Below are 18,008 nucleotides of genomic sequence, written 5' to 3'. Positions count from 1 at the left end.
CCATAATGACTAGGTAGAGCACAGCAGGTGAAGAGGGTATTTGATAGATACATGCATTAAGATACTCCACTGTTTCAAGCACACTGAATATCTGCGGAATCTGAAAGACAGAGATTAAAGTAATTCTTTGATGACAGCTATAGGAATTGGTGCCGCATTTGGACACTCATCGATTCTATTGAGATGTGGATTATTTTTTTGTATCAGTTTAATATTGCTTTAGCAATTTCAGACAATATTCTGAAATAGATCAGAAAGAGATCAGATTGGAATCGTTTTCTTGTTTTTGACTCTATTAATCAGCAGACAGGTTCTGTCTTACCAAAGCATGACATCGGGACTTTCTTTCAGGGCAAAGCAAAGGCAAAAAATTATTTAGGGGAGGGTTCTTCAAATGTGCATAGAGACGATTGCATGTCTACAGAAGCAGCGTAACCTTAGACCTAAACTGCCTTGTACTTTCTTTTCCAGTCATTAACATGTTTATAGAAAGGGAACAGAACCTGTATAATTTGTCAAATCAAATATATTTGAAGTACTGCAGCTGATTTTAATTGCATAAAATGTTTGTTCTCGCTGCTCTTGCCTCTGTGTATTACCGTGAGCGTAGCACCCCCTGCAGTTACACATTGTGTCCTGTTCTGAATGCTTCCGCCATTCATTGGTGGAGCTGTCTCTCTCAGGTCCCTTTTAAAGTAATTAGAGGCCTTTTTACTTTGATTGTTCTGTAATTGAATTGGTTTGAGCCCGCATAATTTCTATTGAAATATGCCGGCCATATTTCAGTGCTGGCGGTGGCCGGACCCGTTTTTGGAATAATTAAAATAGAAAAAAAGCCAGGTGTGGACGACAGGAAACAAAAGCCAGATGAATGGTCCTGATTAGGTGTTTTGTGGAAATGAGATCCCCTGCCTCAAAGACAAAGTGCAATCTCACTTATTTCTTGGGTTGCAATTGACCACTGTTGATTAAGGAGCAAGGTTTAGTCATTTTCTACGTTCATCATCCCACAAAGTGAATGCACTTCTTTGAAAGTGAAAAGAATTCAATCAGTCATTAAACTTCAATACAAAGCCCAAAATTCATAAATGTGGCCAAAAAATGGCAATTCGAGAAGCTTGTACAATATGTCTTAGGTATCCTGTAGATGCCCCTGACCAACATTAGTCTAATTTCTGTAGGAAGTGCTTCCACTAAGGCATTTTTATAGATAAATGCTATATAAGGTGTCAGAAAAGAATGTGAGGGTCTAAAGTCTAAAAATAATTTCAAATGTTTTTAAATGCCGATATTCTATAATAAAACACACCATAGTAATTATAGACAAATGAGCCCTGCGCCAAGTTTTAATGTCATTCAATAGTAACAATGTAGCTATAAAAACTTCAAAACAATAAATTAGCACTGTGTACTTTTATACAATATATCCTTTTGTCCAGCCGTTGCTTTGAGGTGAGTAGAGATGAGTCTCGGTTGATGGGAATACGGACTATGAATACACAGGGAACGGGGAAATGTTGTGGACAGGAGACTGAAAGCTAAACTAGCTGTGATCATCAAAGAGCGCTGTGACACAGCAGGTAGCCGTGCCAGTCCCACTGGGGACCTTGAAGATGCCTCTGATAATCTGTTGTAGGCAATGATATTATTGGCACAAAGTGATATGACAATTGTTCTTATTCCACGTGTCTCAGACAGGGAACAGATAAGGGTTCCGACAGCCATTAACAACAATTAAAAACCGATCGGGGTTACAGAGCAGGATTCGGCCTTTTAAACAATGGAACAATACTCTGACCTTTATTTAAAAATAAAGCCTAAAGGTTTAAATGATGTGGGACTATAACAAAAAAAAAAAGAAAAATTAAATTAAAAACATGAAATAGCCATTGTGGTTCTAGATCAAGGTCAAAATAGTCCGAGAGCATTCCTCGGATGTCTGCCAACAGATTGTGCACAAAACTGGGACCAGTCTTCTCTTCATCAGCATCGAATGGATTTTAATCAACACGTAATGCCAGTTGTTAATTGCCTGAGCTGCCTGCTGCTAAAATAATTCAATGCTTTTATTGTACTGGTTACCATCTGTTTAAAAACATGGAAACCAGATTACTGTATTTCCTGTGGTGAATGTTGTCATGGAATACAGTCTGCTAATTTACTTTATTAATGAGTGGAGAAAATGGCATAAATACATTTTTACAAGGCCAAGTACAAAAATAGAAAGGCCCTGGATTGGATTGAATTAAACATCTTTCATGACTTGTTTTCCAACATGATTCTGATTCAATTTCACTGACGCCATGAGCATCAATGTACAGTTTTATTGAAACGTGCAGAAGAAAAAAAAGATTATAAAATATTCCTTAGAACATTTACAGACTTCAGTCATCATTGTGTGATTATATATCAACTATCTGGACAACATAAACACTAGCAATTTAGAAATTCAGCTTTGCAGACGTTTTGACTAATGATATTCATTAAACGTAACCGAATGCTGAATTTTAGTAAACAGTCCAATGCTGTCATCTTTAACATGTCTTCTATTCCTTAATTCAAATGATTTTGTCAGTATAACGGAGTTGACATTAATCTGAGAGGTTTACTCATCTGCAATCACCGTACTATTTTAATGAGCTAAGTAAAAAATAATTATATATATACCATATATACGCTACTTTTGTTTAACTCCAAGGTGATTTTCTTCCCCCTCTGAGACACTGCAAAACTGTACATTATGAACTGAGAAACTGCAGGGGGAAGATTAGCCCTACAATAAATGTATGTGGAGCAAATCCCGTGAATTATTAACCATGTTCTGTGATTGTTAAGTTAGTGGTTATTGGTCTGAAAATGTTCTCAATATAATTTAAGCAGTACAGTCAAGGAAGGCTTCACCAAAAAGCTTACAGGTTTGTCTCTCTCAAAAATCCCATATCACCATATGCTGTACTATACCTCTCTGTACCATTTTGAACCATAACATTCCATCCAAATCGACATAACAAGCAATTTTAAAAAAAGTAGTTCAACCTCCATTCTAACTATCCACCCCTTATTGCAACACTGCAGCTATTGCTCTCTGACCAAACATGCTTCTGAGATTTTAAGCTTAGATGCCAATGAAAATATTCTGCTGCCACTTTTGCTTAACAGATCATCTATTGCTAACAGATATCCAACAGTAGATGTCCCCTGAGGTCAGGATTCTGACAGGTACTGGAAACAAGTACTAGAGTATTTTTTTTTAGTTCTTTCCGAATACCACAGAATATCCCAGAAGTGCTTCCTCACGATGCAGCTCTCATGTGCTCCACCAACCTTCAGCTCGTCCTGCAAACGGCAGTGTACAGTCCCCAGGTCACAGTAAACTGGTTTCAGTTTTTATGATCCAGTTGTTCATCTGGGTTTTTTGTGTGTGTTCTCTCCTTAACTTGGCTTCTCCCAGCTTCTTACCTAAAATTTGCCTCATCCGTGTCGACCTTTTCAAATCTCAGGCAGGCCTGAACCACACAGAGAGCCATGTGTAGTTCTCAGTGTTTGTTTGTTTGTTGGTTGGTTGGTAGGTCAGTAGGTAGGTAGGTATGTTGAACTGCTTTTTACATTGCACGGCACCTTATTCCTCACTCATCCAAACATCCACCCCATACTACTGACCTTATCAATTCCTACTGATAGTTTGGCATTAGTTATTATCCTTGACGAGGTTTTTAATTTTGCTTTGGTTAAGTTTCTTTGACAAATCCTTGAGTTTTATAACTTAAACGCGTGTCCTCCTTGTTTGTTACTGCCTTGAGCCGGGTCGTAACACAGTAAGTTCGTTCTCGAATTTATGAACCCGTATTGGTAAATGTGTTCCATTCGGGATCAATATAAGTTATTAAGCTTCTTGAAGTTCTTAAATGGAATACGTGTGCCAGGTCAGACATCAGAACATCCACAACTTATGGTGAGACACAGAAAGCCAGTCCAGTATCATGTTGATTCCCCTCAACATTGAAGTTGTATTGCTGCGGAGAGCCGTTGTGACTTGTAGGAAAGTCTAGGAAAGGATTGTGATTGTTCTTTAATGCAACACCATTAAAGGAGGTGTTTCTGCCAGCCTTTGGGCGCTCATGCATTATAACCTGCCATACTCACCCAGCCTTTGGGCGCTCATGCATTATAACCTGTCATACTCACCCAGCCTTTGGGCGCTCATGCATTATAACCTGTCATACTCACCCAGCCTTTGGGCGCTCATGCATTATAACCTGTCATACTCACCCAGCCTTTGGGCGCTCATGCATTATAACCTGCCATACTCACCCAGCCTTTGGGCGCTCATGCATTATAACCTGTCATACTCACCCAGCCTTTGGGCGCTCATGCATTATAACCTGTCATACTCACCCAGTAAGCAGTGAATGTTTAGAACTGCTCATTATATACACTAGCTTACAGAATCCAGGGCATTCTTGACACTTGATGTTACACATAAGTTTAGAAATGTGGGCAAATGGCAAAACTGTATGCTAAGTTACTGTATAAGGTTATGGGTGAATGCATATAAAATTCAAATAACATCTGGTATTTGAGGAAGATCTCTCTTCTGAGCAAATCTACTGTATGTAAACCACTGGGTGCTATTAAGTACAGATAATCACCACATTATGGCATTCTGTGATGGCAAAATTACTCTAATTAAAAACTAAAAAGGCAGAAATGAAACAAAAAGGTCTAGGCTCAGACTAATAAATAACAAATTAAATACACAAATAATTTGTAAGGTAAATCTTGGTAGTAGAATAAAATGATGGTCTAAGATGTAATCTATGCAAATGTTAAAATTTTGTGGCTGAGATTCCATAATTAAGAGGGCACATCCTCCATGCATTAAATAACATTCTTCAAGGCCCACATCAAAACTAATTACACAAATGGAACAAAATCAATTTAATGAACTGCATCGAAAATCGTAAAAGCCCACCTTGCTTTAACAAAGACGTCTGAAATACCCCATTTGACTGAGTAATTGTTAATTACCGAATAGCATTTGCTATGCAGCAAGGTAGCTATTGCAGTACTGATTCACATAGGTCTAGTGGGATGATTTTTAAACAGGGATCAGCTACTTATAACTGAGTACTGGCTATGCATGCAGAACTAGTGTAACTGACCTATAAGAAGTACACAAAATGTGACACTTTTTCCATTAGGTTGCAGTCTACAGAAGGACACAACTGAGTGTATTCTTTAAAGCTATTTATCATAAGAGATTTTAGCTATTTAACATAAGAGATATTAGATTTTAGCTATGCTAAAAACACAACTAATATAGTACAGTCAGTTCGTCTACAACGCATGATGTCACATCGCAAATCTGTTCTAATGTAAATGATTTATTAGTATCCAAGTTGGAAACTATTTTCAGTCAGAAAGAAAGTACTTAAACTCCTTTCAGTGACTCAGTCAAACCAGCAGAGGTGGACAGTTCAAGTCCACAAATCCAGATCAAGATTTTGTTTCAACCAACCAGTTGAGTGCTCTGTGAATGTGACTCTTTATACTCAACTGCATGGTTGAAACAAAACCTTGAACTGGATTTGTACTTTCTGAACCTGAACTTTCCACCATTTGCCAACCAGTTTTCAAATCTAAAAGAATTAAACTTTTTGTATATCCACACATTACACAGGTCAAAGTATTACTGTCTAAAAATATCTGGAAAAAATCGACAATTGATTATACAAAAACACACAGCAACCTATTTTAATTCACTTACATTTGCTTTCCATAGACTGTAGCCGTGTTGCCTTTCGGTGCCCCACCGCGTACCACAGTCCGTTCAGTTGAAGCGGTTAGAAGTGAATTCTTTTGAGATTCGTAAGACTCATAGCAGACACTTAATTCATTAATGTAATATTATTTCTTGTTTGAAATCAATATAATTACATTATTGCCCATTGGTATCACTGTCTTTATTATTTAATTCATTTTGTTTTGTGTAAGTTACTAAGTTTTGGAGTCACATTCCTCTAACCCTACTTTTCCCATTGGATATGTGTATCTCACTACGTAATTTCAGTGAATGCGATGTTTTTCATGAACGCATTCGTCCGCTGTAGTAGGACTGATTGGATCAAAATATAATTTTAGAGACAACAAGCCTTGGCATCTTGTACATGTATGATTTGCAAATCATCATATGTATAGGTGTTTATATATAAAAAATACAGATGTTGATCAGTATGTCTGCTTTTGGACCAACTTTTATGTACCAAGAAATCTATATTTAAAACTTTTAGTTTCCCATAAACCCTTGATAACATGTTACTAATCCAATTACTGACAAAATAGAAACAATGTTTCCAAATGAGTGCAAGGTATACAAAGAGGCAAGTAAATATTGAATATGCTGGTGTTTTATTGTGCACAGCATTAGCGAAAAAATATGTCATTTTAACTTTTTTTTATGATGTATGTTATTTATATCGCATCATTTTATTTTCACCCCAAACCCCCACCTTATGCTATATTACCTATTACAGAATGTGTCATACCTGAAATCTGACACCAAGAATAAATCCATGACATTATACATTCATTCACAACAATCTCATGAAACACATATAAAATACGTTCATTAAGTAAGTTCTGTAATTAATCATTGTTATTTAAGTTATAAAGATCTTTTATAAAAGACAAACATAAAGAGTAACATAAACATCTAAGACACTGACAACTAGTGGTTGCTGAAATGAACATAAATAGTTTTTATTTTAATTTACATTCAGTTCATATTTGTTGTACTGACCTAAATACACAATGTAAACATATGAGTTCCTTGTAACACTTAATCAGAATAATTATGCATGATAAATTTGTAAACCTCATTAATTTCAATAAATACGAAATGGCTCGTCACTATTCTCCCCTGCCTCCATTTTGCTCGGGAAAAAAAAATTAAATATAAATAAATAAATTAATAAAATTTCATGTGCTGCATCAACAGGTGGAATTTCTTACTGTAATACTATTGTGAAATTAAATAGTAGAAATATGTAAAAAATATATATTTTATGTCACATATACCTCAAATTCTACATATTGCAATCTATTATTTTTCCCTTCAGCCATTAAAAAAATTTTTAAAAAATCTGCATTCTGAATGTTCCGCTGCAGCAAAACAGCAAGCTAAGGCTAAGTCAGTAATACAGTATGTACAATACTCAGAGTGTGACAAGGACAACACAGTGGCACAAATAACAATCACAGATACATTGATAGGGATATTTCACTGCTTATCTATAGAGGTATTTTAACTTGGCTTTTATAATTTGTCTCTTCACAGAATATAAATAGGTAAAAACATGTAGGTCACACAGCAGAAGTAAATTCTCAATTATCCTGGATCAAACTGTGTGATTGCACAAATCCCACACTTGATTAGCAGAATATACAGTCGCCATCTCCCTTGAATGTGTAACACATTGCAAGTACTTAAAATCAGAAGCTACAAGTATTTAAAGGGTATACTTGAATAGCATTTTCACAGGGACAGAGGAATGGTCCAGAATATTCAGTCGACTACACGAAAAATACTTGTGCCTTGGTACTGAGCATGAAACAGAAGAAAGTATTCAAAATCATCTTCCTGAATGTGGTTTCTTGCACAAGTGGTACTGAATGTGGCTCTGTTCCTTCAAATGTCAATTAGATCATCACCACTTTCGTCACTTTCCACAGTCAGCTGCCGCGTCCACCACTTCTTGATCTCCGAACCGGAAGATATCTCGTCGCTGACCGGATTCATCTTGCACACCACCGACTTCACGCTAGTCCGACCTCCAAAGCGCAAGTTGACAGAAGAAACAGAATGACTAATAGGTTTAGGTGCTGAAAAGTCATCGACAAGAAAGTTTAAATAGAGACGGTCGGAGGTGAAAGCCAAGAGCCAACCCTGGTACTTAAGCACGACATTCAATAGACAGCATCTCTCCGCCATTCATCCGGGCTCAAAACCCAACAGCACGCGGCGGAAAGGTCATTGCCATGCAAGGGGTCTGTTTAGAAACTAAGACAAATGCTTAAGTGATTTTGGAGTTTTGAGCAAAACTTGTAAAATCTCGTGCAGTAAAATGGCAAAGTTACTGTTCACTGATAAGGAAACAGCTGCATTTTAACAAATCTACACACAACATCTGTTATTTTTAGCTTTAAATCAATAACCGAAACTAATTTAGTCAAAATAAAGTCAATGTTCTACCTCTGATGATTGATAAGTTCTACCTAATGGTTTTCCTCTTCATATAGAAGCATCTGCCAGAATATCGACTGTAACTGCAGTTCATACACAGCTGCTATTGGGGTATAAGGCCCTCACCTGCCGGCAGTCGCCACTGACCCAGCTTCCTTTGCGGTTTGCCCGTGTCTGATAAGTCCTGCTGGTGGCAGCCGCGGTCTGACAGCGTGGGACTCAAAAGCTGCTGCAAGCCACTCATCTACGTGGATCACGAAGAGAGAAAAAAACATCGCATGGTTTTCTGATTGTCTTGTTATAAAAAACGAATACAGCTCTGGAAGAAAATTAAGAGACCACTCTATTTACCTTTCAATATAAATGACCTGAGCGGCATTCCTACGTAAAATGGCCAACTTTATTTTTTGTATACCTAATTTTGTTTCTGCATTTATGTGGGCAATACGACCCAATCAACATGAGGCATTGGAACAACTGGAACATAACAAGTAAGTAGCAATAGCTGTGAAACAGCATTAGTTCTGTTATCTAGTCATCTGTGTAGAACACTACAGAAGTCCAATGTATTGGCAACCACATTACCTTCATGTGAAAGTACTGGTGTGCAACACGTCAAATAAAATCGACAGCTTTAGGCTCGATACTGGTGACCTTCAGACTGTTTGCGTAGAGATCGCAATGTGTCCGTGTGAAAATGGCTCACTTCTGGTTGGGAGGGGTTGTCCTGGTTGGTGGCGCTGGCATCTTCACTGGGCAGCGTGGTCTCGATACTGGGAGGGTTGAGGAAGCGGCTGAGCTCCTGCTGTTGACTCTCCCTTAAGCTGTGGATGATGCTACACGACTGCTGCTGTTTCTGTGGGAGAAATTCAGCAACATGCGGCAGGGAGACAATCTGAGCCAATCAAGGCAACCAGTGTTGAAATGAAGAATACAAACCTGAATTTCTCTCATGTTCTACATCAATTTAGGAAGTAATATGTAAAATAAAGATATCCATCACACAGGTATATTATCCCTGTATTAATTTAAACTGTATTCATTTTTCACCATTTCTTATTCATTCTTGAGTGAATGAAGATAAATTTTTCAACTACCATTCCTAGCTAAAAAAATACGATGTATGTACAAAAACTAACAACCATTGTGCTTAAAATGATTTATACTTGGCCACCCAACCTTACAGGCCTTAAGTACTTTCTCAGAATCAAAAACCTTATTCACTGTAGCTGGATCTTCTCAAGGACAAATGATTTCACCTAGAATGGAAAAGTTCTACTTCCACGCTTGTTCTCCAGTCGACCGGAAATGCAGAATCACTCCGGCGCGATTATGATATCATTAAGAATGCCAAGAGCCTTGGCGATATCCTTAATGACAATATCTGCCTGGTCCAGAATATAGCAGTGGGGTCCCAATGCGACTAATACCTTCTTCATAACATTCCGAAGACTGGCCCCCACCTGCAAAATCCTGTCTATCTAACTGCTGGTTCAGGCTGCGGTCATTTCTCAGCTTGACTCCTGTAACAAGATTCCCTGGTCCCACAAGACGCTGTTGTATGATTTCCCCGCGGCCACCAAAAATACATCCCTGTCCCGATCTTTAAAACATTGTTCAAAACACTGGTCACTAACACGAGCTCTGTTGCACTACATACTGTACACACAACATACTGTAGCATTAAGTTAAATCTATTGACTACGTTGGCTTTAACGCATGCTGTGACCTATGGATTCACAATCAAAATAATCAAAAGTGCATTCATTTATTTAGTCGACTCTTTTGTACAAAACAATTTACAAGTGAGGCAAATTGCACATTACAAAGATACAGTTGTCTAGGAGTCAATTAGGCATAAGCGTGGGGCAGTATATAAGTAAAAAGTAATTAAGCGGTGTTACATCCTGTACCAATATAGCTACATGCTGTTGGCTGTGTGAGTGGCATATAGAGACAGACTTACAGCACGGATCCGCTTCAGGCACTTCTTTAGCCACATGCGGATGGTTTGCTTGGCCACCTCCTCCTCGATGGTGTACTCCAGTTGCTCTCGAGCGAGTAGCTCCTCCAGTTGCAAGCTCTTCCTGATGTCTACTGAGCGGTAGGACAGCATGCTGGATGGGCGACACCGGACACAAATAAGGAAAGCGCAAATGCCAACTGTACCGCTGACGAAAAAACGTAAATTCAAAAATTCAAATTACAGGCAGTGTTCCCGTCAAAATGTGCTCATATGCCTTTACTGCTCCTGACTGCAGCAACACTACAAATTCAAAGATGGAAATCACTTTCCGAAATCCTATTAATTCTGCGCTTGTAAATGGATGCTACAAATGTGTGAAATTTATCATTAGCTTAAAGCCTTCACATCTTACATATAGCTGTAATCAAAATTGATGAGTGCTGCTCCTAAAATATCTGCATAATTGGTGGAATGATTGGATTGACGCTGAAGTGCAGATAGTGATGGTTTTGTGGCTGCTTTTACTCCTCTGGAAGCTAATCAGTGCAGCAATAGGGTTAGGGGAGAGGGACCATTCTCACCTCTGCACGTCGTGAAAGGTGACGTCCCCTCCGTTGTGCAGTCGCTCCATCTCGTAGCACATGTGCTTGAAGAGCAGCTTGTCCTTGTCCAGGTCCACCTCCAGCCTCCCTCTCAGCAACCGCAGCAGAAACTTGACTCGCGAGGTGGGGATGACGCCCTGCGGAGAGGAGCCCACGAAATCTCACCCGAGGCTCTTCGCACATCGCGGGACCGGGCAGGTGTGGCTCCGGCTGCTAAGACTTAATGAAGATGACATCTCCCTACTACTCACATCTGACAAGAAATAATGATCCTGATGATGCAGGAAGTGATAATGTCACTGCAGATGGTTATTTCAAGAGCTGCTTGCAGTAGAAGGCATACCTGCAAATTGAAGCTGGCAGCTGGCAGAGATTTGTTCATCCGGCCATGCCCCCGTGCATGATGTCACTAATTCAGCCTCGCTTACGAAGAGCCGATGCCGAACGGTTAATAAATAAATAGTTTTAAGACGGAGTCTGGAGGACAGACAGGCTGTCACTTGAGTTTGAGCTAACAGCAAAACCTGCCCCGAAAGCTGCTTCTGTCATTAAGTTGTCTTGGGGTTGATGAGTGAAACCAGCACTTGGCTTTCACTCATCAGACACACCCTGGAGCATAACACTCATTCGCAAACTACAGATGGACAGCACCGTGAAGCCCACTCACCTCTCTCTTGTCATCAACCATATTCCAGATGATTTGGAAATGACGCAGGTCGTTATAGCTGAGCAACTGGTCTTCTTCAGTTGAATAAAATAAAGAGAAGTTTTCTACGATGATAGCTACAAAAACAAAGAGAAACCTTTTACTAAGACTAAACACATTTGATATAACTGATAAGCAATATTAGATGTATTTCCACCTTGATATCATATTAGGGCTGCAAAAAATGATTATTTTGGTAATTGATCAATCATGTGATCGAATGATAAATGTAGAAGAATCTCTATTTTAAGTGACAAAGTGGAATAGAAACAAAGATCTGCTCTCTAACAATGGTACTTTATACTGTGGGACGCGGTATTTTGACTGTGTTTTCCAAAGCAAAGTAAATTTCTCGATTTTGATGAAATTTGCAAAGTGGGGAGGAGGGCGCTTATTTTGTCACCAAGACTTCAAAATACCACCGTATACCGGGTTACCGTCACACTGCCCAAGCCTAGTAACAACTTTAAAATTGCTCATGAAAATTTATCCATTCGCTAGACTGCTTGTATTTGTGTTTGTTGCAATACATCTGCCCTCTGCTGGTCTGGTGAAATATCATTGCTGTACACAAGCGCCAACGACACGCGTCTGCAGCCACAGACGAATATAGTGTGTTCATGAGAGTCCGTGCACAACTGTACAAATGTTGCAAAGTGGTGATGTCATTATATGCAATTTAGGCAGCAAATCACAAAAATGCAACAAATCGATGACAAAGTTCATTGTGACTTTTTTTTATTGATTATTATCATTATTACCAATTAGTTGTTGCAGTCGTACATCATATGGTATCCTCATTTATTAAGTATTGTTGCCAGGTACTGTATACTGGAACAACCAAATGATATGAAGTGAACTTCAATAATAAAAACAATAACGGCTTGAAATGAAAAAAATAATTTCTATAATGGAATACTCCCATCAATGAATGGAAAAGTAAGAGTCTTCATCTTACAATGGCAGTTTCAACAGCGAAAGAATATATACTGTATTTCACTGCACTTGATAGCGAAAACTGGACTTTTCTTACCCACGAGCAGGTTGAGCATGATGTAAGCGATGATGACGTAGAAGGAACAGAAGTAGATGAGGGCACCGGCATAATTGCCACAGTCAGTTTCCCAGTAACGATACTCGTCTGGGGTGCAGAATGGAGGTTGTACCTGTAGACAGAGCACAAGAAGATAAGTAGCATCTTTTTTAGTCAACTTTTGAGTATCAGGTTTAATGGTTCAGCAATTAGCTCCTTTAAATTATTCTCAATTGTGCATTTAACATAATGCATTGCATATCTCTGTGACACTAAAAATCAGTTGTAAACACCATATGAAGTATCACATGCATATCAAGGTAGCCTGAATGTGTCCAAGTCAAGAGCTTAATGTCCAATGTAAGGCATCCCGTAGGCATGTGTGCAGGAATGCTCTCCGTGGATATGTAACAGACACGTCTTCTCCTCACCATGCAATCATGCATGATTTTATTCCAGTCTTCTCCCGTGACGATGCGAAACAGTACCGTGATTGCTTTGCCCGCAGTAGCGAAGTTTGCATGCCTGTTATTAAAACATACAAATGTTCAAACAATACCGTCATTTGCAGAAAAGCATAACATCCTATTTTCAAATTACAGAAAAAAAATCTGAAAATAATAGCAGGCAGATTAATTGTAACAATTTCACAATGACACTTCTGTTCTTCACGTGACACGTTTCTGTAGCTGGGAGATCTAACAGGCTCCCGTCGCTTTGACGAAACCGCGGGAGGCAAATACGGTGCTACGTATCTCACACTCTGCAGCCCAGATCTCCCAGCCGCACTCCCTACAGGGAGGAGGGAAGTTCTCCCCGTCACTGGGGTGGTAAGCAGGAAGTACCAACCTGTTAATGTTCTCCCCATACTTGACAGTTCCGAAGAGCACGACCCCTGCGAAGGCGTAACAAAGCAGGAGCAGGAACATGCCGACGATGATGAAGAAGCTCTTGTACATGCTGACCACCACAGTGAGCAGCAACATCTTCAGAGTCACCTGATGTGGCGAGGGTGGGGGGCACATTAACTGATACTCTGTCAGAGCACATGCACACAGCCCCCCCCCCCCCCACCCCGTGTGTTCACTAACAGCATCTGCATAGAACCTTTCATTAATAAATAAATACTTCTCACTCTAATGCCAGCACCTGCCACACATATTCCTGATGATTATGTGTTAGATTAGAAAATATTCCTAAAACATGCCAAAGTACCTAATTTATCATAAAAATTAAGGTATTTCTATAGCAGCCCTATTATAGATGTGAATACATCTCTTTTTTGTGTGCTCTCAGGTTCACTGGCTATACAACTGAATAATGTCATCTGCATCTATAAAATAAGATTAAAATAATAAAGCTTCATATATTGTTATGATTTAAAACGTGCTCTATGATTAGGCCACAGGTTCGACTTTAAGTCAACTTGGAAAAAAAAAACAACTAAAAAAATGTGTGAATTACTTTGTAAATTGAATAATTCTATCTGCTGTTGTGGTAAATGCCAGAAAAGTTTGTAGGTAAACTCATACTCACATGCTTCCCGCAAATAGTAAAAAACCTGAAAACTATCACACAAGTGCCCATCATATAGGTGTAGGCATTCTGGGGAGAAAAATGTACATCATCGATTAACGCCGGTAAAGACAATCGTATGGTTTATGCTAATCCATCTTAGGATCCATTACATAAAAAAAACCTTATCAAGCCTTTGTTAAAAATGTATTGACAATAAAGACTTACCTGCAAAGCGAAATGAAGAACAATCCATATCACTCCCAGTGAGGTTACCAGTAGGTCGTATCGATTCCTCCTGCTCTGCCAATAACCAGCTGGTGACATAGCAACCAATTTCATCGTTACCTGCGACACCAAAAGAAACCATAACGTTCAATTCTCATATGATATATTGCATCTAGAAATATTCATCATCAAGGCCTCCCACGACGCTGCTAATTAATGAAATAGCTATTAACACGTGTCAAAAATACTGAAATACTCTGCAAGTTCATACAAGCAGATGCATGGTGATATTCAGGGATTCGTTTTCAGAGTGACCCTCTTGCTTTTCTTCTTCAAGGGGAACAGCTAGGATAGGAGCAGCCTGAGCCTCACCTCTAACACAAAGATGAAGGTGAAGACCACGGACATGGTGGCCAGCGGAACAGTGAATGGGTCGTCCACATCCCACTGGAAGAGATAAACACAGATAAAACGAACCATCTACACTGTCAATGCACAACGCCTTTGGACGCAAAAATCATCACTTTATATATTTACTTACTATATGTGTATATATATATAGTAAATAAATGTATATCATTGGAAATAAATGTATCACATTGGAAACAACCAATACTTTTAAGTAAAATATTCATTTCAACTAGTAATAAACTGAATCCCAAACTATAGTTCTAAAAGCTGCTCTGAGTTCATTGACAAGCAGTCTCATTGGGTGCTTTTTAATTAGTGACAGCAAACATTTGTGTTTAGTAGTAGCCAGTGACTACAATTGCAGTTAATACTGTAGCAAAACATAGCTGAAGGAGTTGGTCAAAAAAAGACACTTAATAAAAAGAAAATGTCTGTGCAGAAGATATGTGCATATATGTTAAATACTGCTTGAAAGCTGACATTTGTTATGAAACCAATATATTTTAAACATTTTTACACAATTAAGCAAGTGTCCCAAGACTTTCTGCGGACAATGAGTGAAGTGTGACAAGAAGCCCTTGTGTAATATTTGCATACAGTCATACTTACCTTAACTGACAGCAGTACAGACTGTGCAAGGACCAGCAATGCGATGCCCCTTTTAAAGAAAGGGTGCTGTGTGATGTCATACACCTTAGCACGGAACCCGCCATTCTCTGCAGAAACAAAAGAACCCAGAAACTTTAACTTTCATTTCGAGGAACAATGATGTGCAGACTAAATTCTGCAAGAGCATGACATTTTTTGATCCGTTTGTTAAATAAAGTTTTGTTTATTATAACTTTCTCAGGCATTAATTTAATATGACACAATGCTATAATGACAAAAAATGATCAAGAACTACACGAATGCGACAGATGCAGATGTACTTGTATTCGCAAAAACACACACTGCTCAGTCTTGATCTGCGGAATTGTAGGTCATGGTCTCCTGGCAATGCTGGATGCTCTTGCACTTTGCACTTGTCTCATAGTAACATAGTGCTTATGGTGTTTCTGATTTGAATCGCTCCACTTAGATTCTTGCAAAGCTTTGTGAGGCATTATGTAGCTCGTGCTCCTATGGTAACTCGTATTTGTTACAGGCGATTCATTAAATGCTGAAGCTAGCTGCACTTATGCTAGTGAGCGCTTTCTCTACTGCGGTCTTATGATGCATTATCTGCCCTGCTTGTCTAATAAAAGTGTCTGCTTAATAAATGAATGTAAACATAAATGTAATTGACCAAAATGAATGTCATAATGGCGTCCATAATTCTGATACTTTCTCATATCATCTTCTCATTTTCAGACAGGCAAAGTCTCTAATATTTTTCAGCTGCAATTGAATCTGGCCTTCCATGAAGTTTCCTAAAGTTTCCACAGACACTGCATTCTTTGAGGCAGTACTGGAATAGCAGTTTTCCTGCACCTTCTTTTTCTCACGACTACTAACCAGGACGTGGAGGTAGGTGCAGCGGTTGGGCGATCTTCAGGCGGCTCTTCAGGTCCTCCCACCTTCGCTGGTCAACTGTTAGCAGGGCAGTGCCCTGGGGAAAAACAAATATACGACAAATATATAACACAAAGTTCCATCCTTGGGCATTTTGCTTAATTAAAAAAAAAGAGATTTGAAACTACACAGTGACCTTTGAGATTCACTTATATATTCACAAGAGGAACCATCACAAAAGTGGCAAAATTGATGGTCAGTAAAATTCCCAGTGAGGTAAAAGTTGTGCTTGGTCTAATATTAATAACTGTAAATGGTTTTGCAGGAACCACAAGATAAATTTAACTTAAAATCGTATCTTGACTTGCCTGCTCTTACCTTATTTTCATTAAAATTTGCAATAACCACTCCGACGAACAGGGTCAGTCCAATCATACAGCCCAAGAACACAAACACATGGATGTAGATCCCATGGATCTGTAGTGACAATAGGGAATTCAGAATGCGTGCAGAATACTGCTACAGTTTGGATTTTGGATTGGCCCATTGAAAAGTTAAAAAGAAACATTCTAGAACAAATATATAATAAAGTGGACTGCGATGCAAAGGATTACCGGTCCCACGCGATGGATGATGACATCACGGACTTCCACCCAACCTTTCAGTGACAGTACTTCAAATAACGCCAGCATTGCATTGCCCACGTTGTCAAAGTTGAAGTTGCGGGGGTTTGCCCTAGGAACATCAAGAAGGCAAATACTTTGATACCTTAGCAAAGTGCATTCAACCAACAACCCAGCCTGAACTACAAAAGACATGTAAGCGATGTCAGCAGTCACATAAATCATTCAAATAATTTTCAGGTTCATGGACTATTCTACTTTTATTAGGATTTAAGGAACTAATAAAAAAGCATTAGACAGTCTGATCATGCGTTGACATGTTCTCCCTATAGCTTTGTGTGTCTGCTTTCAGACATGGAGAGATGATGAAGGTCGTATATGGGCTCTGCTTTCAGACATGGGGAGATGATGAAGGTCGTATATGGCTCAGACAGAGAACCACATCCACGCCTCCAGAGTCTCTGCTTTGTTGTGCCTCTTTATTCACAAGGTGTGCAAAAATAATTTGTAAGGGCTCACAATGTACAATCTGAGTAATAACAAATGTGTCAGAATCCCTGTCAAGGTGTCCACGGAAGAGAAGGAAGCATATTGACATGTTGGCTCCCTGCTGACAATTATAGAGCTCATTATTTTTGTGCTGCAACTTCACAGCTGTACAGGGAACCCTTTGTCTTGCTTATAAACTAATGTATCGATTTAAAAATTACAGCCCTTTAAATAAGCAGGTTATAAATACAAACATATCTGAGTCATTATGTGTGACGATATTCTCAAATGTATACAATATTTGCATATCTATGTCCAAAGTTGCCAGTTTGCTATTATGGCTGACAGCAGATCCTTGGGTCTTGGGTGACCTTACATAAGGAAAAATACCAGATGTGCGACTCGAAGGCCAGAACATTCAGAAACAATTAACAAAACCAGCTGTACCATAGAAACACAGGCTTATAATTATATCTGTGTGAGGACTCTCCATTCATTTCTATGGGGAAAACTCTAATCCCAACATAATCTTAACCCCTACCCGGCCCTAACCTTAACCATAAGTAACCAAACAAAATATGAGACCTCTGGCATTTTGAAGTTTTTTGATTGCACTCACATATCTTTGTGGGGACCTGAAAAATGACCCCCACAATGTAATATAAACATAATCCAAACACACACACACACACACACACAAAC

General features: G+C 38.9%; 1 protein-coding gene across 4 annotated transcripts in view; it reads right to left on the bottom strand.

The window, feature by feature from the left end:
* Positions 1-6,389: 6,389 nt before the first annotated feature.
* The window catches only part of nalcn (sodium leak channel, non-selective), a 71,049-nt gene continuing 59,430 nt past the window's right edge, over positions 6,390-18,008 (bottom strand). For 2 of the 4 annotated variants that reach the window (XM_023814762.2, XM_023814614.2), the window contains 16 exons: positions 16,809-16,929; positions 16,573-16,671; positions 16,198-16,291; positions 15,313-15,419; positions 14,665-14,739; positions 14,293-14,412; positions 14,086-14,154; positions 13,399-13,547; positions 12,981-13,074; positions 12,550-12,682; positions 11,478-11,593; positions 10,790-10,947; positions 10,209-10,359; positions 8,949-9,098; positions 8,369-8,486; positions 6,390-7,881 (listed from right to left, as the gene is read on the bottom strand). In XM_023814762.2, coding sequence (XP_023670530.2) covers positions 7,688-7,881; positions 8,369-8,486; positions 8,949-9,098; positions 10,209-10,359; positions 10,790-10,947; positions 11,478-11,593; positions 12,550-12,682; positions 12,981-13,074; positions 13,399-13,547; positions 14,086-14,154; positions 14,293-14,412; positions 14,665-14,739; positions 15,313-15,419; positions 16,198-16,291; positions 16,573-16,671; positions 16,809-16,929 — 1,948 coding nt within the window. In that variant the 3' untranslated portion in view covers positions 6,390-7,687. The remainder of the gene's footprint in view (positions 7,882-8,368; positions 8,487-8,948; positions 9,099-10,208; positions 10,360-10,789; positions 10,948-11,477; positions 11,594-12,549; positions 12,683-12,980; positions 13,075-13,398; positions 13,548-14,085; positions 14,155-14,292; positions 14,413-14,664; positions 14,740-15,312; positions 15,420-16,197; positions 16,292-16,572; positions 16,672-16,808; positions 16,930-18,008) is intronic. The other 2 variants (XM_023814679.2, XM_072697567.1) reach the window with 1 other exon arrangement.

Source organism: Paramormyrops kingsleyae, chromosome 1 (assembly GCF_048594095.1).
Source record: "Paramormyrops kingsleyae isolate MSU_618 chromosome 1, PKINGS_0.4, whole genome shotgun sequence".
In the NCBI taxonomy this organism is placed as follows: Eukaryota; Metazoa; Chordata; class Actinopteri; order Osteoglossiformes; family Mormyridae; genus Paramormyrops; species Paramormyrops kingsleyae.
Note: the sequence above shows the minus strand (reverse complement) of the source record. Positions and strands in the feature narration are given on the sequence as shown.